Here is a 23,546-nt window from a genome sequence, read left to right as displayed (position 1 = left end):
ATTCAAAATCTATGGCCTGTGGGAGAAAAGTGGTCCCCAAAAGCTTTTAACTTTACCCCTGAACTGTCAAAATATTAATGAAAATATAAGAGAAAAAAAAAGAGTAAAAATTTTTTCCTTTTTTTTTTAGCCATTTTTTTTTTTAGCTTTTTTTCTTCTAGTTTACAGCCTTTCTCAAACTATGAAAATGCGACTATGCGCTTATTTCATTATGAAAGTTTTCAGAGTTAGCGGTGAAAAGTAATTACTTACAAATTTGAGCAAATAAATTAAAAGAGAAGGAAAAAATTTTTCGAGAATAGATAAGATAAATAAAAAAAATTATAACTATACATATCACTAAATTCATTTTCCAAACAAAACATGCAGCGAAAAGCACAGCTAATGTAATTTATTTTTAAGGTGCTGAAGTATTTGGTACATAGATTCACGATTTGCTTCATCAGGGCAATTCATTTCAATTAACACAAAATCTTTGGCTCGCCTTATTTTTAATGTACAAAACAATAAAGATTTAGGTTCAAAGTTCACATCACTTATATCTTCAGCTTTAATAAGATTTGTCGCTTTATTTTGAACCCTTTCAGATTCTTTAAAGTCCTCACTATGTATAGTTGATTCAGAATCACGAACAATATCCATCCATTCTTCTTTGGGCTTCTTTAGAAGATGGCTTGAAGTGGAACTCTGTTGGTTTGAATCATCAACTGAACTATCTTTAGAACACTGATTAATGAGTTCCGAGGTTGGCTCGATTTGTTCTGACTGCTCTAAACTTATTCGTGGCTTTTTACACACTGAAGAATTATCTTCAACCAGTCTACGTTTCTTGAAAGTGTGACCTGAGCTTATGCATCCTTCTTCAGGTGCAGCCCTTTTTAAATCTTCTTTTTCTTTTTTGGCAAATAAAGATATGTTCTTTGAAGCCAGAAAACTATCAGTTTCACCAGAAGCATCAGTTATGACAATGGAAGGTGTTGTACTTATGTCAGCTGATTTGACAGATTTAGAATCAGTATTAATTTCAATCAGTTCTTGCTTCTGTTGATTGGAATCAGAGTTATCAGCTGAAATATCTTTAGAACACTGACTAACGGGTTCATGCCTCATTTCATTCTGCTCTGATTGTTCAGAATCTATTCGTGGCTTTTTACAACTTGAAGAGTTATCTTCAACCAATTTACGTTTTTTGAAAGAATTATCAAAGCTCATATGACTTTCTTCAGATGCAGGCGGTTTTAAATTTTCACTTTCAATTTTAGTAGCTAAAGATTTGCCTTTTGAGGCATAAAAACTAGCAGTTTCACCAACTTGTGCACCAGTCATCGATACAGAACTGGTTGAAGTTATATCAGCTGATTTGGGAGATTTAGACTCAGTATTGGCAGTTATTAGCTCACACTCAGAGATTTTATTTGGTGATAAATTAATGTCACCAGTGTTTTCCACGTTGTGCTTCATTTCTCTCCTTTTTCTTCGTTGATGTGACCATGTGTTATTATCAGTAGTAATTTGACTTTCAGTGTAATGTTCATGTACTCGAACAACTTTAATTAGAATCTGTAATAGAAAATAAAATTAAACTATTGCCCCACATTTAAAAGATTTAGTTTAACAATTTTATTTTTGGAAAAAATTATTTCGGATTATAAGGGTTATACTATCTCACATATATAATTTTTTTTATAGAAAGGAATTTTTTAATATTTTTAATTTGAAAATTTAGGCCTGGAATCTCGTGAATTTATAGTGCCATAGAAAATATTTAGAAATAAGCATTAACAAAATATTTTTATTATGAAGTCTGATGCTTAGTACTCATTTTATTGACCCACTGAAGGAATGAAAGGCTGAGTCAGTCTTGCCCAGTCCGAGCATAGAACCCTAGATGTGTAGCAAAGCGCTACCACTCAGCCACCAGTTTTCGCTCAATTTTAAATTTAAAATAGAGATACCTAAATAAAAATAAAATTTCACAATATTTAAATAAGGAATATTTAAAATTGACTGAGCAATATTGCATAATTAAATCAGCAAGCAATAAACTGAATGAAAAATATATTTGAATTTATTATTTTTTTAAAACTTTACTAATCATAGGAATGCGCACATACCAAAAGAATTTTCAATTTAATATAGAGTCCATGTTGGAGTGGCAAAATTCAGCAAGATAGACAGATACGAATTAAGGATACATTACAGAAACTACAAATATTTTTCAATAAAAATACTTAATTGGTCAAATAAAGCTTAAATTAATAACATCAATCTAAAATGTGTTTTTGAGAGCAATTAATTTCAAGTTCTACAAGACAACACTAAAGACTTGAACAAAACATACTTGACTTATAAAAACATGATAAAAAAATCTTATTCTCTTTAGGAATTAAGGAATGCATTATTTAAATTTTTGAGCTTTAAATTATGCAATAAAACCATTGTGTAATTTTGAATTAAAAAACAAATCTAAACAAATTACAAAAATAAATGTAAGTAAGTTTCAAGCTCTGAATAATTTCTACAATGACTGGATAATAAAAGAAATCATACCTTTAAATCTTTCAATGTGTTCCAAATGATTTTTGACAACTCCTGCACATTATAATTAGGGCATTTAATATCTTTAGGAATAGGATGAACAAGGGGTGGCTTAACTTTTTTAGTTTTCTTTGGTTTGGGCTTTTCAATCTGGAATTAAAAACTACATCAACAATACAAAACTTAGTAAGGCAATACAAAAATATAGAGTAGAGAAACTACATAATAGTATAAAAATAAAAAAACATGACACGTTTGAAAATCGCATGATACATAATGAATCAATCATCTTACATTTTTTTACACAATAATAAAGCGCATTTATATAAACATTTATTCAATGGGAAATGCCAATGCCAATTATTCAGAAAATGCCAAAAAAATAATTTTAAATTTTAGGAATTATTGATTTGTATAAAAAAAAATATTTTGCAATTAAAATACAATATACTTAATACAGATAGTTTGGTCAGGAGAGTGCTCCAAAGTTTGGACTCCTTAATGCTAATTTTACTTTTTGTGGATTTCGCTATATCTCGAGAACTTTTTAAGTGAATTGAAGAATTTTTACACACTATTATAAAATTTGTTTATCAAAAGATAATTCCATGCAAAAAACAAAAACTTTTAATAAATATTTATTATCTTATTTAAGAATAGTTAAAAAAAAGTTTTGAATGGTAAGATATATAATTTTCTGCATAAAGAATGTAATTTTATGTAGAAAAATACAAAATTTGAACAAAATCAGTCAAATAGTTCCTGAAAAATCAAATTTTAAGTATCTAACTTTTTCGAAATCTGATTTCTCATGAACTATTAGGTTGATTGAAGTAAAATTAACATTAAGGGGTACTAACTTTGGAGCGCTCTCCCGATCAAACTATAGGGACCATATTCCCTAGATTACGGCTACCCCCTACGTTTTGGAGGTCAGAAATCCAAATCCATAAAAAAAGGTACATTTATTCAGATAAATTAAGTTTCTCTGTCTGATTTTATAACTTAAAAATCACCCGCACTTATTAATTAGCATATTTGAGGTCACCCCCTCGAGCCATTGAGATTGAGCCTTAAACAGGCATGAAAGTGGATAAAAATAAAAAAAGCTGAACTTTTACAATGCAGGCCACTGAGAGGAGAGGGGGGGAGGAGGAGTGCTCTATATGATACTGAAATTTATAAAAGCAACTTATAACTATGCTGGGAGATTTTAGTTTAATATTTAAAGTGGCAGAAGCATTTAGACAGCTAAGTTTAAATTTTTCTTAAATATAATTTTAAAATTGTGACCACTACTATATTAAAAAAAAATGAAGCAATTATAGGAATGCACGACTATTAAATTACTTACTAATGAAAAATATACCACATCTTTACAGTAGCTAATTCAAGAGAAAACTTACTTCTACTTCTTTCAAGAATCGCGATATTGGATTTTAAAATCGCGTGAATATGAATCACAATATTGAATTTTAAAATCGCGTGAATATGAATCGTGATTTTGGATTTCAAAATCGCGAGAATATGAATCGCGATATTGCATTTTAAAATCGTGTGAATATGAATCGCTCTGTTGGATTTTAAAAACACGAAAATACAAATTGCGATATGAAATTTTTAAATCGCGTAATTAAGAATCGTGATGCATAAATTTTAGATCACGTGAATACGAATCGCAACGAGTAATTTTTAAATAGCGTACAAATAATAAATACCTGATATTACAACTGCTTGATAACGAATCGCAATATTGGATTTAAAAATGCGTGAATATGAATCGCGATGTTGGATTCTAAACTCGCGAGAATACAAATCACGATATTGGGTTTTAAAAACGCTTTACAAATCGCGATATTGAATTTTTAAATTGAGTGAATAGGAATTGCTAGTACGGCTTTTAAATCGCAACGCGTAACTTTCAAATCAGTTAAATACGAAAATCGATGATTGATATTAAAATCGTCTGATTAAAAATCGCGATTTTAGCAGATTCCGGTGCAGCTCCTAATATTTAAAATTCTGAAAATCAGCCAAACAAAAGAAATTAACTATCAGCGGTCGGAAACGAAACGCTTAGACTCCTTTCCACTCTATAGCGGATGTTGTAGTAATCTGACTATCGTTCGGGGGCTTGGGATCTCTAATTGGACTTCCCAAAAATTTTAGTTTTTGGAACATGGTCGGAAATTTTAAAAATTGGGAGAAAAAAGCGCTTTTTCTTCCGCTTTTTCGCGGAAGTCTTTCATCCCTGCTTAAAACATAAAAATCTGATCATTAGATCAAAAGTCATTCAGGATGGTCTTTTTTTAAGCAATGCACAATGCAATCATACATCAAAGAAACCACAATAATGCAATCATTCATGAATCAAAAGCCATAATGAAATAATAGTTTTGCAATTTTCTTTTCTCCCTCCCCCAAATTAATTCTTCCCCTTACTATGCACTACACATAAAATAAATTTATCAAAAAAATTTAATTAGAAAAAACTATTGATGAAATCTAAGTATAAACCTTACCAAAAGCTGAATTAAGAAGTTAACAGATAACAAATAAGAAAAATCTGAAAAAGGTATTATGATTTTAATATTTATTTATAGAAATCCTAATTACTAATTCATGGAAAAAACAAATGCAAGTATTCGGAATATTGTTCAAACCAGATAATTTACATAGTTTTTCTTTTAATAATTAAGTATAACATTCCACTTACGGTTCCAAAGTTAACAGATTTCTCGAAAGTCCATGCAATACCCCACCTAATAGTGTTGCCTTGACAGAACTGACTTTTGGTAACTGCAATGTCCTAGAGAAAAGAAATCATGAAAATTAACAAAACATATAAAATATAGTCAACAATGCCTTCTTAACTATAGTAGAACGTCATTTATTTGGATGCCCATTAACAGAATTAGCCATAACTGTATCATTCAAGGACCACATTTTTTTTATTGTCGTCTTCAAATCAATTTTTACCCAGAAAGTCAGTTTTATTTTTAGATTCATGGATAAAAAGAAAAACATGCGCATCTTCATCAAGTTTTTGCATAGTTAATATCTTTTTTTTTCCTACTTCACAATATTTAAGAGTTTTAAACAATCTGAAGCTACAAATTAGGTTGAATAGATAAGATACCAAAATCACTTTTTGTGTGATTCATAAATTTTAAATCCAATTCAATAAACCAAAGTTTAGTATTTTAAGTTAAGTCTTATCTTTAAATCAAATTAACAAAAGGTTGACTATCAATTGCTAAAACAACTTGCTAGCTCAATATTTTTTATAAATTAACAACTTTTTTTTATTGTATATTTCTTTTCTCATGGTTTATAAAACACATAACCAAGTTTCAATGAGAGAAAACTACGTTGGTCAAAACAGAAAAACTCTGATTACAACCACCCTATGTAAAAACATACATGGAATTTTATCTTGTAGTTTGGCCCTAGATTATATCTTTGGTCTTTAAAATATTTGGGACCATTTCTTGAATTGAATAAAAACTAGAGAAGTTCCTTTACATAAATCTCAGATAAAAGTAATAGGGTTTTGAATAATCTCAGAAAAGGTTGAAATCAGGTGGAATTCAGAAGAAAAATGCTACGCCTGGGAAATTTTGAATTTTCAATTAGACATTTCATAGGAGTAAAATATAATTTGTTTTAATTTTAAATAAACAGTGCTACAGTGACTCAAATATGAGGCAATTACATTTTTTTTAAATTAAAGATAACTTTTATATCTAATATGCCAAGTCAGAGCAGAAAAAACGAAGGTTTAGTAATCATTGAACAAAATACAACTCTGAATAATCATATAAATTTATTAAGTTACAAATAGATAACTCGGCCATCATCACTCAGTGGTTAAGGCACTGAACTGTCATTGCGAAGAACTTAGATTCAATCCCAGAGGCAGCTTGGAGTTCACCCATCTTCCTGGTGGATAGCCGGATATTGATGTTAAATTTAAGTATGGATATTTATCACTTCTTAAATTAGCTTACCAAACCCATTTTAACCAATACCCCCATATCACTTGTACTAGAAGCTTATTCCTCATTTTTCAAAATTTATAACAGTTCGATATTAATTCAGATTGTTTCCTACCATGTTTTGCAAATCAAACAATATATATTCCAATTATTAAAAATATAAATAAATAAAATAGTAATGCAACAAGTGTGTCATTAATCACTTACACACCCATTATAGTTATTTTTTTTACTAATACTTGAATTTGCAGTGTGGAGCTTGAAAGGATATAACAAATTATTTTTAATATGTAATATAGTTTTCTGAGCCGTTTTCATTTGTAAGAGTTAAAAGGTAGATTTGCAAACATAAGTTGAAATAAATACAGTCAATATCCTCATTTAGCTTTTTCCACAAATTTTTAATATGGCTCATCATTGAAGAACAAAATTTTGCTTCCAACACGGTTTTACTTGGGAACTAATTTTCATTTAAAGTAATATATTTTGCAAAGAGCCAAAACTTTTTTAATATCAAATGCTGTAAAAATCTTTCTTTTTATTTTCAAATACTGGAAGAACTTATTCACGACCATAAACAAAGGAGAACAATTTCTCAAACATTGCAACCATTTCACCTGTTAAATTTTATCTCCAAATTTTAAATCTTTTTCATATAAATTTTACTTTACAGTAAAAACTTAGAAAAAAAAATTCAAACGGAAAAACATAGAAAAAATACTTACTTTAATACCCTGAAGTACTTTGAAAATTTCAACAAAACTTTTTTTCTTTCCAAACATCGATGTATATAATCTGTAACAAACATGATCAAATTCAAATACATATACCTACAGAGTGCTGCAAAAAAACTTAGCCAAAGTTATTCCATCATAGAATAGAAGATAAATTTATTTTTAATCTGTGCATTTACTTCTTTTTTCGACCACTTTAATTATAACATATCTATTAGTTTACATATTATTATCTTTTTCGGGGGGGGGGGGGCGCTTTTACATTGTCAAGAAAAAGAATTGCTTTTTTTTTTAGTTGTTTAGACAAAGAAAACAACAATGAGAACTTGTCTATTTGCTAATGTGTCTCGGCAACCTGCACTAAATCACACAAAAGTTTAGACTCTCCAAAGCGCAAACCTTTAGAGAAAATGGGATAGATTGAAGGTAGAAGACTTGGGGCCTACTGGTTGAAAATTTCAATTAATGTTTGCATCTCTGCAAAAGAAGACATCTTCAAAGCCAATTTATTTATTAGTAAAGGTCTACTTTTATAATTAATTGTTATATTTTGTTAATTTATTTGTTTTTAATTAAGTTATATTAAAAATTGTTAGCCTCACTCTGTATATTACTCACTATTTACTTTTAATTTTATTAAAATAATTTATTACAAGAACTTTAAAGTTAAAATAAGAGAGAGAAAAATAAAGATAGCAAATCTTAAAAAAACATTTAAAAAAAATACCTAGAAGTAAATTACTATGTAAAAATCGGAGCAAAAAAATTAAATATTTATCAAACAAATTAATGCTTTATATCAATAGTTAAATAATATTTTTTAAATTAAAATAGGAAAGAAATTTGCTTTTTGTATTCTAGTTTATATTTCAGGAAAAAAAAATACAGTTAACTTTTGATTATCATGGAATACCACATTTTTTTCGTTATCTGTGGCAAAAATAACATGATAAACAGGAAAAAATATTATTTTGGAAAAGTGAAAATAAAGCTCTTTTTAAAAACATGACGCACATACTACGTACTACAAATTCAAACACAGTTAGATCAGCTACAAGTGACATTTTTCAATGTTTGACAAGAATACAAAAATTTTGTTACTGATCAGTGACCAGCATTTTTAACAAATACCTCCATTTAAAACATGCGGCCACTTTTTCAAATATTTAAAATTTTAAACAATGAAAAAAAATTGATTGAAGCATTTAAAAATAATAAACATTACAAGATTTGTTTCGAAAATGTATTGAAATTTAAAAAAACAAATTAAAAATAAAGCATTTTTAAATATTCATAACAATTCTATAATTATTCAAAAACTTTTTTTGACAACATTTTCAACTAATAAAGCATTAATTTTGTCCTATAGATGAACCTTATTTTGGCTACTAGCAATTTTTTACACTAGCAAACTTTGCTACTGATTTTAAGATATGAAATCATATTGGAGCCTGGCAATCTTTTTACCTGCCCTACAATAATTTATGTTTTATTAAATATTAATTAAAATTAGAGAAAATAGTAAAAGAGGTCCCTAAAATTATATCTGCAGACACCATAACGTCCCTCAAGCTTTTTGCATGTCCTCCCCACTGCGCAACCACTATTAAAAAATTTTTAGTTTTTAACAAAATGCTTTGTAAAAGTATAAATTCCAACCGTAAATTCACCCTTGAATAAATAAATGTTACATTAATACATTCACTTTAATGTAATTAAATATTTTAATCAATACAATTCCACCTCCTTTTGAGTGTACAGTATAAAGGAGAAAACATTTTTTTAAAGTTTATACACACATGCATTTATTAAAATTTTAAACAAATAGATAATAATTGGAAACTACACTAACTTTATTCTGTTTTTGAATATTAAACTTTCTTCAATAATTCTTTTCACAAAAGCTACTTCTCCACCTTCAGCAAAAATTTCTTCTTTCTTGACAATTGTTGTTATACTTTCTTTCACTCTAGGGGGTTTCTTCCTAATATCTTCCATGTTTTCAAAGAAGGGTGGATTGCAGAGGCAAAAATCATAATCTTCATTTGAGGACAATACTTCTCTTAAAGCACTATTTGAATCAACTTTCATAACTATCCAAAAATAAAATGAAATAAATTAATTAATTTTAGAATCTAATGTTTCATCATAAATTAAAAATATATACTTTGATTTCAAGGAAAAATTTTTTGAAACATCATATGTTTCAAAATAAGGACAGTTAAACAACTGTCAGGAGAAAGTTAAACAACTGTTAACTGTCTCCTTTGGAAATAAACAGATTTTTGAGAAAATGCTTTTTTATTTCCTGTAATGTAATAACATAAAAAAAATTATATGGCTAAACTGGAAAGCACGTAAATTGAAAAACAGTTTTTAACACACAAAATAACCATCAGACTTAGATAAAATGAAAAACTTTCTGCGAACACACTATTTCAATTCTTTCATTAAGCAATTTTTTGACTCTTGTTACTAGTTTCAACCCTTTCGTCTCCAACCAATTTTGAGGAAATTTGTTCAAAAAATCATGGATAATCATGGAATTTTTAATTTTTTATAATACTTTATATTGATCAATATACATATCAGTATATATTTTTTTAAATTTAGTAGTTTTGTCTGAATCGAAAGTTGTGACAGAAATGGGTCTGCAGGAATAACAATAATCCATCACATCAACATCTTTCATTGTGTTTTTTAAAATGTAGCTTTGAAACAGTCTGCTGATATTGAAAGTTTTTCAAACCTTTTGATATACCCAAGAATAAGATAAAATTGTGCATTTTCCTTTACTGGATTTTCAATAAATAATGTAAAACTTTTCCAGAATAGTTTTTAAAAAATATGATGACTATGAAAATTATGACTATTTTAGAAAAACATTAACCATTATATATATGTGATGGTAACAAATTTTTCTACTGAATTCGCATGTTCGTGTATATTTATGCACGATTGCATCAGAAGGCTACATTTCGTAAATTAAAAGCGGTTAAATATTAAAGATACAAGGTGGTTAAAAATAAAAGTTACCTTCTTTAAGCCAATTTAGTGCTCACTGTGGTAGACAAATATTAATGAAATTTGTTGTATACATCTTATGGACCATGGAAAAAAGAAATCTAATATTAGAAAAGTGGTCATTTACAAAAAAAGGACATTAATGCAATTTAACGTTATGAAAGACCTCTGTGGTAGAATCGCAGCGACATTGTCGCAGAATGTTACAGAGTTCTTGTAGAAAGATTTTTCCTTCAGAAAAGAAAAAAAAAATATTTGTTTTCTTTTCTGCAAAAACCTTCAAAATTTTTTTTCTCTATAAAATTATATTTAAAAGATGCCTTTTTCGTGCATCGGAGGGGAAAGAAATGTTCTTAATTTTTCGATTCTTATTTGAGAAGAATGAAAAATAAAGAATATTGAAGCAAAAAATTTCTTTTTTGCAAAAATTTTAGAAAGATTTTTTCCCTTTTTCACAATTATACTAAAGAGATACCTTTTTCACGCACCAGAGTGGAAGAATGTTCGTGATTTTTTTTAAAATTTCCTTTTGGGGGGGGGGGAAATGGTTTTCTTTTCTTTCACTGATTTTTAATTATAATTTTTTTATGTGATGATGATTTACGAAATGAGGAAAAATAAATAATTAGTGTGTTTTTCTCTTACAAAATGTGAGAATATCACCCATGATATTAGAATAAAAAATATTACATATTCATTATAAAAAAAATACATACAATTTTATTATATCCAAATAGGCTTTTCTTTGCAAATACAACGTTTCTGTTACTTTAAATTTAATTAATAACATGTATATTAGTTATTATTAATAGTATCTTGCAGAAAGATATTAGTGCTAGAGAGGTTTGTCATAGAAAGCTCAAAAAAATTCTGCCACAGGGTGAAAGACATTAGTCATCATGAAATTACTTTTTATGTTTTTGCTTCTGTAACTGCAAAATACAGAATTGCCTTTGCGCTTTACTTGAATTCACCAAGAAGAAATTTGACAATTTTATTCACTATGATGATTGGCAAAAATTCAGTCATATTGAACATACAATGCGAATAAATAAAGTTTTGCATCTCCAGTTAGAGCTTTTCATTATTCTACGAGTGACGTTTCTCACCTGGCGCTAGAAAATGTAATTAATTATTTTCATTGTAGATTTCTTTTTCCCTTGGTGTATAAAACACATTTTGAGTTTTCATGACATTCATCACCTAGAACAGACTTTATGTTAATCATAACAGGATTGCTTTTTATAAGGGCAATTCCATGATATAAAGGACAGCATAATAAAATATTAAACAATTAATAGCATCTGTCAACTAATAAATTACTTAATTTTTGTTAACTATTTCAGATATAAAATAAAAAATTGTAGTTTTTAAGTATTTTGTAATAATAATAATAATAAAAGAATTATTAAAAGTTATATAGTTTGTATTTGTAATACGTATTTGTGCATAAATATTGTAACATCAGTCAAGAGAGTGTTTCATCTATTTACCACTTTCTAAAAGTCACATCATGTGCGCTTTCAAAGCTTCCTGTTAATTTGAAGTTTTTTCAAATAAATTTTTAAAAAAACAATAACATTATTGCTTACTGAAGAAAGAGAATTAAAAAAAAAAAAATCATGTTTTAAACCATGTTCTTTCCAAGTAACATCAGTCACATTTTATATTTTTATTCTTGATAAAACATCATATTTTCATAATTATAAATAATTTTTACACCTTTTTCTTACATGCAGTTTTATATGCATATAGGCTATTGAAAAACACTCTACTTTAAAAAAAAAAAAATTTAAACATTTATCGATAAAAAAAAGTTTAAAAATAAGAAAACCTATCAAAATGTAATGTCAGTCACAATGAAATTGGAGATTACCACCTTAAATAAAAACATCTCTGTATCTTGTTGGTCTATAAAATGTCTGCAACTATTTCATACTATGTTTTAAATCTTAGCAAAAACAATTCCATTATAGGTACTTCATAAATTAAAGTAATGCCTACATGTTGTAGAAGTAATTTTCTTTTACTTTTAATCTAACATTGCATTCTCAAAAAAAAATATATTTTTCTAGCTGTCACGTTTCCAACCCATAGTCATATTTTTACTTCAGCAATGCATTATTTTAAAAAATCCTTACAGCAAAAGAAAATTTCTTGTTAGATTTCGAATCACACTTTAAAATCAGACCTTTAATCAAAGAACCCAAATCATTAGCTTTGATGTTATTAAGAGCCCACTGCAAAGATTCTCCAGAAGTTTCTGTAGCTGTAAACATCCATCCGTTCTTTTTGGCACCAAGGATTGAAAATATAGCACAAGGTCCACATCCTAAAAAATTAAAGAAAATTTACTCTATCTGGAGAAATAAATAACTAAATATTAAGAGACAAAAATCTTAATAATGCACACCATTTGTCTATATTACAGTTAATTATAGTCAAATAAAAGCGCAAAAAATTCTCAGAGCCTAATATTTTCCCAAAACACAGCTTAATTAGTTTGAAATTTCTCCTGAATTTCTAGAAATTTTTTTTAGTTACAATAACTTTTTCAAAATATCTTGAGAAATTAAAGTTTGAACATATTTAAAGTTTTTGGATTGTTATTTCTTTTCTTAAACATAGAAAAAAACATTAATTTGATTTTACACAATATTTTGATAAACTAACATATGCGTTAAAAATAATTAGAAACCAAAATACATTGAAATAGTAATCATAAATTTATAAAACTATAGGTCCCTCTTATAAACCTAAGAAATTCAAATTAATAAATTATTACATTGTCAAGAATGGAAGTTACTTGTGTTATACTCAAGCTAACAGACATAATAAACAATCACTTCATTCTTTACCTTAGAAGAAAATGTTTCCTGATAGGCATGTGCAGCAAGGAAGGGAAGAAGTATCACACTTTTGCCTATTAACGCAGTCCTCGTTCTTCCCACTTGTAAATTTTTTTTTTGCAAGAATAATTTTGAATTTCTGTTTTTTTTTTTTTTTTTAATTAAACTAAAACTTTCCCCAAGTCTGCCTGAATATCTATTGTGAATCACCCTGTAATCAAATAATTTTCTTTGATCCATGTAAAGAAACTGTTAAATTTATGTCGTATATGGAAAACTAAAACAATAAGACAGGTAGGAACTTCGTTTATGTCACACTAAAGCTGCACAATGGGCTACTGCCAATGGCCTGGGATACATCCCTGAGGATGATCTGAAGACATATCATCACAATTTTGATCCTCTGCAGGAGGTGGCTCCCCCCGCTGTGGTAGCTCGACGACCTGCGTACGAAGTCAAGCATTTTACGGTAGAACAGTTTAATGAGGACCAATAACACGTACTCTCGGTACCTACGCAGGTTGATCATAGTGATCACCCACCAGCTTACTGACCGCAGCGAGTGATGCTTGACTTAGGTGTTCTACTGGGAATTGTGTCTTTACGATCAGTCCACTGTGGGATAAAACAATAATAAAAGAGCATAAATAATGTTCCATAGACAGATTTACAATCATTTTGGAACAAAAACAAAGCATTTTTGCATGTATTAAAACACAGAATGAAAGAGAAGAATACAGAAATGCTGAAGAAAAAGCAAACATTTAAACGAAAAGGAATGACAAATACGGTAGAGAAATAAGACCCCTATTCTATTGATTAATATCTTTTTTACTTGATGTAACATGTTTGTAATTCTTTTAAACTTTCTTTTTCTCTTCTTTCATTGCGTACTTTGAGATCAATGGAAGTATTCAAACAATCATATACTTGTTTATGTGACATTTTTTATGATCTTTATCATAATAGCTTTATTTTATGATTTTTGATGTTTCTAACTTTCAAAATTTATTTATTTTATATTACATATGAAATAAATACATTGTTTTCAATGAAATTTAGTAAGAAATATTTCAATATGAGAAACTGTTTTATTAATCATGTGAATATTTTGCAAACTTATTTTAAAGTTTTAGCATTAAGGGTACAGGGGACCTTCAAATTTGAAAAAAGTGACCAAAATTTTGATTTTGAGATTTTTATTTTTTCAGAAAATAGACGTTGTAAGCTTTCAAACAAAAAAAAAATTTTGGAAATCGAACCCTTTTTTACTGAGATATGAGGATTTTAATTAGGCCACGCCCCTTTGTTTACATTCAGAAAACAAAAGTCGGTTGTTTGAAGTGACACTTCTATATTATATATATCGCACACAATTAGTTTTTACATTTGAATCAATGTTTCATTTTTCGGTTGATATATCAATCATATTTTTTAAAATAAATTAATTTCATGCTTATTAACTTATTTTATGTTATTACTTTAGTGAATTTACTTGCGTTAAATTTTGAATAAGTAAATATGCTTGCTGAGTTCGTTTGTGTATTTCCTTTCATAGGCACATATTGAATTGAATTTTCATTCATTTCAACCTAATAATGGAGATAATAGTACAGATATATGCTTAATTAGTCATTTTTTAGATATTATACACAACTAATAGTGTTATTTTAAATACATTTCAAAAATTGCTATTTTCTCGAAATGAAATTTTGACGGATTTTTGTGTTTTCGAAATGCTCCATTTGTCTCAATTTTTAGTTTTTTTGGTTGAAACTTGTTTTATGTGTACTATGTATGTATGTAATTAAAACTTACCATGTTTTGTTACCTAGAACATTGATAAAATTTGTTTATAGTAAAAAAAGTTTAAGATTTTTTAAATTTTTCCAGAAATTTTCATGAGATACATAAAAAGTGTGTTTTTTGAGCTAGAGCACTATAATTAGCCACTGAATGATGGTAACTTTCATTAGGAAATCAAAAACGAGTCATATAAAAAAAAGTATGATTCTGCAATGAATTTTAAGCCCCATGGAGTGTTTTGACTTTATCGAAATTCATGCTATTTTAAAAGTTCAATAACTTTAAAATTTATCATTCAAATTACATGAAATTTTGTATACAGCTTTCTAAAGATATTATAAGTAAATACTGCAAGTTTCATAAATGTATCATAAAAACTCTGAAAGTTGGTTTTTAAGGTCCCCTGTACCCTTAAAGCTATAAATTTTAATATTATAAGAAATAAAATTTAAGACAACATGCAATAGGCAGAAATAGGTATGTTATAATACAATATTATTTTTATTACATATAAATTTTTACCCTTGACATAGAAAAACAAATAATTTTTTTACATACATAAACATATACTTTTATAACCTGAATATGGAGATTCCTTTAAATTAAAAAAAATTCATCAAATATTGGAATTAAACAACTAACTGATACATTTATATACTTTGACTCTCCTACTGTAGTGTTTTTCTAGTATTTAATATCCGTCCTTGAACAGCCGGCCCAATGTTTGGGTTTACGACTATAAATGTTCAACTCTGTAGCCTTGTAATTTCGAACCAATCCAGCAGACTCCTGGATCAGTACCCCCTGAGGTAATAATCTGTTATGGGAACATGGAGGACTTTGCGACTCGACAGATTTAATGCGCATCAGTTACTGCATTGGATGTGCATCAGTTACTAGGGGTCTATGTTTTTCTGGAAGGTACCTATTTTGTGAAAATTTAGACATAATTAGTGAAAATTAAAAATTATATTAAAAAATCAACGCAAAAATATGGATTTTTCTTTTCTTATGGGATACAAAAATAAAATTTTAATAAAATGTATTTTGTGAAATTCTCCTTAATTTGAATTTGTGAAACTAGTTTTTCCTAAAGTTTAATTTGTGAAGGTACCGCTAAACCGAAGTAAATTCAGACTGGACAGACCCCTGGTTACTCACCATTTACTACAGTGTAAATCTTCGACCGGCGGGGATCGAACGCACGAACTCTTGAACATGGTCCCAGCGCCCTATTGAACAGGCTATACTGGCCTCTAGTTTCTAGTATGCCACAAACAGGCTGTTGCCAAAATTTTACAACTTCTTTAACACATGTACTGTTACAGATATCGCACAAATTGTTCTCTTTGCCCTATAAATTTAAAAATCCTGTTTGTTTCAGTTGTTTAGTTTAGAAATGAATTTTTTCTTAATATATTCTGAGACAAAGAATGAAAAGAATTTTTACTTATCAACTATTTCAAAAAATTGATAGAAAAAGCCTTTCAGATTTGGCATAATAAAACTGCTTATCAAAGCATAATAAAACTGCTTATCATTTTATTCACTGTTATTAATCTAGTACAGCCTTTCCTATGAAAATGTATTTGATAAAAAAAAAAAAAATAATCATATAAACTATCAAATCTTAAAACCTAAATACTTTCATATGAAACATACAACATAAATACAATCACAAAATTGTAGTAATAGGATTCCTATTTTCAGAGTAAAGATTAAAATAAATTAAAAATATTATTAATAGGGAAATGTAGTTTTACTTCAAAGATTAGGCATACACATTACAAACAAAACCAAGAAAATCGGTCATATCATGAATTTTCCTTAAATACACATTGGGAAAAAAAAATCTTAAACAAAATAGTTAGGTTTGTTGTTGAATTACTAACCAATATCAATTCCATGAAACATTTTATTTTTATTTTTCAGAATTGACAGCAAATCTTCCATCCACAAAATGTAATTTAATCTTTGCGGAACAGTGGGTATGAGAAAACCTTTTGGTATCTCCACCGTAAGGTTGAAATCTTTTTTTAACAATATTTTTGTTAAAATTCTCAAAGCATCTGGATCGGTAAAGTCAACACGAACTTTACCTTTTGCATCAGATAATGCATATTTACGAAATTCGGGGTAGTTCAAAGCAATACGAGCAAAGTCAGGACGATTTTTGTAGATATTACGCTCGTGCATTTGAGAATTGAAAGCCATAACTCAAATTTACAGCTATATTAAAAGATATTTAAAATTAGCGCATTATTTTTTTAAACTTTGTTATGATATTGTTTTGGTTTTGAATTCGTTTCCGGCCTCTTATTTTTGGATTTTTGTAGATTTTCGCCTAAGGAAGTGAAGGTCTGTTTTATATGTTGGCAACGATTAAAAGGTTACTATTTTAATTCTCGTGGCTACATTATTTGCTGTTTTAGTCGCCAGCCAGTGCTTTGCTTTTGCACTGCTTTGGCTTCTGTCCACTGGGGACGGAAGACTAGCACCCATGAATGTGATGTTTCTTAAATCAGAATAATATGAATAGCAAATGATACAAAAGACAAGAATTAACAAGACATAAATCACTTTAATAAGAATTCTGTTGCGTGATTAGCTAATAGTTTTTAAGCCTGCCTTAAAATGACCGATTTCATCAGATAATTCGAATTTCAGTTTTTTGCATTTTTGAAAAGAATGAACTCTTAGGATTCTAAAAATTCTTTGTTTTTAAAATTTCGATAATTAGAAGCAAAGTTATAGCTGATTTTGAAACCGGAAGTGAGATTCCGAAACACCGGAAGTGCACTGAAAACGTCAGAACTAATTGTAAACAATGTAGTTTTGAGCCAATAAGAATTTTTTTTGCTTGTAACGCTATTAAAAATATTAATATTTGTTAATTTTTTTATATAATAGTAATTAAACGCATCTGGCAACAAATTACGTATAAACTTTTTAACTTTAAATTGCTAATTGTAAATTGGGTATAATATGAAAAAAACACAACTACTTCGATTTAGTAGGAACAACATATGACGCAATGCTAAACGAATGGAATTTAGTTGTTGTTTATTTAGTTATTGTTATTAGTAGTTGTTGTTATTTGATTTAGTTGTTGTTGTTTATTTAGTTGTATTTAGTTTCAATAACTTTTCTTTATAATGCAATAAAATCTGGCGAGCAGCTATTTAAACGATCGAACACTTCGTTTGTTTATTTGTGGCTTGAAGTTAGGCTCGCAGAAAATGCCGTTCATGGGTTAAATTTAGTAGGAACAGCACAACCTGTGACGTAAGCTATATTATACCCAATTGAATGGTTCTTTCCACGTTCTTATTAAAAAAAGCTTTAATATTGAATTGACGATAGTTTCAGTTGTTATTTAAGTACTTTTATTACATTGTTTAGTTATAGTAAACAAATATGCTAACATAGTAAATCTTTTTTCAAAATTATGTACTGTGAAATTTTGTGTTTTCATAAGAAAGGCATATCTTATAATGTTTATTTTAAAATAATACAGTTTTTGTTTGAAATAAAGTTAAAAATAATAATAGTGTGTAGTATTATAGTGTATGGAATGAATCCTAAATAAATCATAAACTTATATAATGGAAAAATCATAAATTTAAATAGAATGTCATTAAAATGATAGAAACTAATACAATGTGGGAAAATGGCAATAATGACAACTTAGCACAACAAAGAATATTCAAAATCTTACCGGACATTTAATTTATTTCTTTGATTGATTTAACAGAGCATGATTTGTAGATAACATTGAAATATTTTTAATTGAATTATAAATGAGTAATTGAAATTTCAATGGCCATAATGCCAAAATATAAAATATTACTCATCTTACCAACATAATGAATAAATCTAAACTGAAACTGAAAAAAAAGGGAAGAAAAAAAAAAAACAAATCTTTCTTGATTAACAGTACCAGTGGCTCCATCTGTTATTGAAATTATAATTAAAAGTCAAAACATCCTGCCACCCAAGGAGGTGGATATGTCATTTCTTAATGAATGGGCATACCTTACAAACAGATCTGGTGAACTCTCCATGAGCTGTTTTCAGTTTAAGAACTCTAACTATACCATCTCGTCCTGGAAATACTTGCACAACTCGTGCAAGAGTCCACTTCAATGGGGGTGAAACATTGTCATTTTTGAGAAGAACTAAGTCTCCAATATAAAACTGTGAGCCAGAAGCAGTCCATTTAGACTTTGCTTGTAGAGTTTGGAGATAATCTTTACTCCATTTGTTCCAAAATTGAGCACGAAGTTTTTGAATTAAAGACCATCTAGACTTGAGACACATGGATGGTGATGAGTCTCTCTCAGGCAATGAAAGAAGTGGAGCACCCACAATAAAATGTCCAGGGGTAAGAGCCTCTAGATCACTTATTTCTGAGGTTAAGGGACATGACGGTCGAGAATTGAGGCAAGCCTCAATTTGGCACAAGAGCGTAGCCAGTTCTTCGAAATTTAGTATAGCTGAGCCGCATACTTTTAGCAGGTGTCTCTTGGTTGATTTAACATTAGACTCCCAGAGTCCGCCAAGATGAGGTGTTGCAGGAGGAATAAAGTGCCAAGAGATTTGAAGATTGCTGGAAAAATCTTGAACTGAATTGTCTCGAACAATTTTGTACAGAGACTTCAAATAGTTACTGGCTCCTTTAAAATTTGTGGCATTATCACTGTATACATCAGATGGCAACCCTCGTCTAGCAATAAATCGACGAAAGGATGCTAGGAAGGTTTCTGTTGACAATCAGAGACAAGTTCCAAGTGGACAGCCTTCGTAGCAAAACAAATGAAAAGTGCAATGTACGACTTTAAGGTGACTTTAGATCTTGGTAAATTTGGTTTGGTTGAAATTGGACCTGCAAAGTCCAACCCAACACGTTGGAAAGGTTTAGATGGAATAACTCGATCACGAGGCAAATCGGCCATGAGCTGGCTTGAAGAAACAGCATTTACCTTTAAACAAGTTATACAGCCTCTGAGGATCTTTCTTACTGTGTTTCTCCCAGCTGGAAACCAAAATTTTTGCCGAATTAAAGATAAAACTACAGAAATGCCAGAATGTAACGAAAGCTTATGATAATATTCTATAATAAGCGTGACAAAATGATGACTTTTCGGCAAAAGAAAAGGATGTTTAGCCGACAGTGACAGATTTGAATTTTTGAGTCTCCCACCAATTCTTAAGACCTTGTCAGAATCTAGAAAAGGTGAAAGGGTTATTATTTTAGAGTTTCTTGGAACACAGCCTTTATTTTTGATTGACTTAATTTCAGCACTGAATTCCACCCTTTGAATTTCTTTAATAATTGCGATAAGAGCATTATCCAGTTCACAAACTTCAAGGCAACCGTTTATCCGATTTTCTGAATTTCTCGAGTTGAACACGAATCTTTTGCACCAAGCAATCACTCTTATTAATTTGCTGAATGATGAATATTTTTGAGTTAACTCTTGCATCAGATTACTTTCAACTGCTGAGGCATGTATTAAAGTGTCAGGGTTGGAAGTGTGAACAGAGTTTGGTTTAACCTCTTCGGTGAATGCTGAATTTGCATTAGATAGCCACTCCGGGCCCTGCCACCAAAGTTCCAAGTCCTTAAGCTTCTTTGGAAAAATTCCTCGAGAGGCGCAGTCGGCAGGATTGGTAACTCCAGTCACATGGTTCCAGTCGCCAATATTAGTAAGTGATGTTATGGCTGCAACTCTATTTTTTACGAACTGATCCTTTAAAGAGTCTGATCGAATCCAACTCAGAACGATTTCTGAATCCGACCATAAGAACACTTGCTTCCAAATTTGATCTATCGAAATTTGAAGATTACTATACAATTTTGCTAGCAAATGAGCTGCACACAGTTCGAGGCGAGGTAATGATACTGTTTTCAAAGGGGCGACCCTGGTTTTTGCTGCCACTGAAGCTCTGTTTTCGTTATCCACTAGTTTCAAATAAAAAACAGCTGAATATGCTTTGAGTGAGGCGTCGCAAAATCCGTGTAACTGGGCACCAATGATTAAATTATTTACAGACACCAGTCTTCTTTGAATTGCTATTTCCTTTAAAGCCTGTTTTTCAGCCTGGAAGGTTTTCCAGACACATAAGAGCTCTTCGGTTAAAGGTTCGTCCCAAGTTAATTTATTTTTCCATAGGCTTTGCATCAAAATTTTTAAGATGATTGTGGCAGGTGAAAGAAAGCCCAGGGGATCAAAAATCCTAGCTATGAGAGAAAGCAGTTCTCTTTTTGAGGTAACTATCTCTGGAAATGAAATGTTCACCTGAAAAGTATCTTGCTGTGTATTCCAATACAGTCCTAAGACCTTCTGACATTGATTTTCTTCTATAGTAACATTGTGCTGCTGTGAGAGAGAGTCTTTGGAAAGATCTGATAGAACCTCTGAACAATTAGACGATCATTTTCTGAGATTGAAACCTCCTCGTTGCAAAAGTGATTTTAAGTTTGAAACTAGATTTTTGGCTTTGGGGATGGAATCTGTACCTGATAACAGATCATCAACATAAAATTCTTCTTTAAGAACTCTTGAAGCATCAGGAAAAGCTTTCTCTTCGTCCTTAGCGAGTTGTTGAAGTGTTTTTACAGCAAGATAGGGAGCACAGGCTGTCCCATAGGTGACAGTTAATAATCTGTATATCTGGATTTCTTCATCAGGTTTGAACCTCCAGAGTATTCGTTGGTAATCAGCATCCTCTTCATGAATACGAATTTGGCGAAACATTTTCTCGATGTCAGCAGTAAATGCAACTTTGAAAGTTCTAAATTTTAGTAATAGAGAAAATAATTCGGGCTGCAAACGAGGACCTGCATGCAATGCATTGTTGAGAGAATTCCCTGAAGAATCCTTAGCTGACGCATCGAAGACCACTCTTAGTTTGGTTGTGTTGCTGTCTTCTTTAATAACGAAATGATGAGGTAGATAAAATGTTGATTCCTTAATCAGTTCGTCGGAAGGAACCCTTTCCATATGACCTAGTTGAAGATATTCCGACATGAAAGTTGTGTACTGATGCTCAAGTTCATTATTCTTACTTAGTTTTCTTTCAATGTAGTTGAATCTTTTACTTGCTTGAGTAGCTGAGTCACCAAATTCTATAGAATGTTTGAAAGGTATTCTCACAATATAACGTCCAGATGGATCTCTAGCAACCGTTTTTTCGTAAAATGCTTCACAATCTGAATCATTCTTTGATTTCAGTTCAGCTTGAGGTAAAGATTCGAGCTCCCAGAATTTAGCCAATTGACAATCCAACGATGAGGTAAGATGACAGTTCACAAAGGAGTTTTCCTTATTGGAGTTTGAGAACACTCTTCCCGATAATAGCCAGCCTAGATGAGAATTGAGTGCAGCTGCAGTACCCTTCTTCCCTAAAATTTGTTCTCCAATTAGCAAGTCAGCGTATAAGTCGGCTCCTAACAGAATGTCTATTGGACCAGTTGCATGAAATGTTGGATCTGCAAGCATTAGACCATGCAGGTGTGGCCAGTTGCATGAAGAAAATGTGAAATTCGGTAAATCACTTGTTATGCAGTCTACAATCAAGGCTTTACAGCAAAAAAATTTCTCATTAAAATGTGGAGAAAAGACCAAAGATACTTCAGATAAAGAAGACTTTACTAGCGTATTATTAATTCCTGAAATCGAATGATTTGTAACAGTCTTTGATAACTGCAGTCTTTTAACACAGTTTTTGCTCACTAGAGATTTCTGACTGTCGTTGTCAATCAGCGCTCGGCAATTAACGAAATGTCCCTTAGCATTTTTAACCTTTATTAAAGCTGTTGATAATAAAGTATTACTATCTACACTATTAGAATTTAGATAAGTTGTGCTAAGTTGAATGTTTTCCCTCACTGTAGAAACATTTTCAGAATTGGCATTATCTAAATTTGAATAAGAATAGCAAACTGTATTGCTTACATTAGGTTCTTCAGAATTAGAATAAAATCTATGCAATGAAGTATGATGTTTTCTATGACATGCCTTACAGGTGTTAGTAAAACGACATTTATATGCCATGTGAAATTTTCTTAAACAATTTATACACAGCCGGTTAGATTTAATTACCTTCCACCTGTCATCAACAGACATCTTATTATACATGGGACAATTAACAATCGAATGACTTTCATTACAAATATTGCATAAATTTTCGGTTTTGTTTACAACCACATTATTTACAATTGCCTTTTTAGGAAGAACCCTTGGCTTGCATTCTGTTTGATTTGAAATACTTTTTGCTTGTTGCTCAAGAAATTTAGCCAATTCTAAAAATGTTGGAATATCTTGATTAGTTAAAGATAATTCCCATCTTTGCCTTAGTGTATCATCTAGTTTTCCCAAAATAAAATATATTAAAATAACATCTACCATAGGATTAACTTCTAACTTTAAAGTTGAAAGAATTCGAATAACTTCATTACATGTATCTAAAATTTCAAATATCGAAGCCGCAGAATTAGATTTAATTGCCTTTAGATTAAATACACTGGTTATCATAAATTAAGGAAAATTCACAAAAATCGCGATAACTCAAGAAATTACACATGGAATTTT

General features: G+C 29.8%; 2 protein-coding genes across 4 annotated transcripts; both read right to left on the bottom strand.

Annotated features, from left to right (window-relative positions):
- Nucleotides 1-375: 375 nt before the first annotated feature.
- LOC107440288 (RNA N(6)-adenosine-methyltransferase mettl16) lies at nucleotides 376-17,295 on the bottom strand. 3 transcript variants are annotated; one of them, XM_016053168.5, is made up of 7 exons: nucleotides 16,842-17,295; nucleotides 12,486-12,626; nucleotides 9,123-9,363; nucleotides 7,262-7,331; nucleotides 5,255-5,347; nucleotides 2,551-2,688; nucleotides 376-1,560 (listed from the first exon to the last, which is right to left on the bottom strand). In XM_016053168.5, the coding sequence occupies exons 1-7, from the start codon at nucleotides 17,161-17,163 to the stop codon at nucleotides 382-384; spliced, it is 2,184 nt and encodes a 727-aa protein (XP_015908654.1). In that variant the 5' UTR covers nucleotides 17,164-17,295; the 3' UTR covers nucleotides 376-381. The 3 variants fall into 3 exon arrangements, with proteins under 3 accessions (XP_015908654.1, XP_042902531.1, XP_087021484.1); XM_043046597.3 differs by lacking the exon at nucleotides 16,842-17,295 and adding an exon at nucleotides 15,598-15,823; XM_087165358.1 differs by lacking the exon at nucleotides 16,842-17,295 and adding an exon at nucleotides 15,608-15,712.
- A 1,665-nt stretch (nucleotides 17,296-18,960) lies between these two features.
- Nucleotides 18,961-23,363, bottom strand: LOC122269877 (uncharacterized). The gene is made up of 3 exons (XM_087166570.1): nucleotides 21,473-23,363; nucleotides 19,783-20,914; nucleotides 18,961-19,675 (listed from the first exon to the last, which is right to left on the bottom strand). The coding sequence occupies exons 1-3, from the start codon at nucleotides 23,361-23,363 to the stop codon at nucleotides 18,961-18,963; spliced, it is 3,738 nt and encodes a 1,245-aa protein (XP_087022696.1).
- Nucleotides 23,364-23,546: the final 183 nt, after the last annotated feature.

Source organism: Parasteatoda tepidariorum, chromosome 6, assembly GCF_982258835.1.
Source record: "Parasteatoda tepidariorum strain Cologne lab strain chromosome 6, Ptep-v5.0, whole genome shotgun sequence".
Classification (NCBI taxonomy): domain Eukaryota; kingdom Metazoa; phylum Arthropoda; class Arachnida; order Araneae; family Theridiidae; genus Parasteatoda; species Parasteatoda tepidariorum.
The sequence above is the reverse complement of the archived record's forward strand: the minus strand, read 5'-3'. Positions and strand labels throughout refer to the sequence as shown.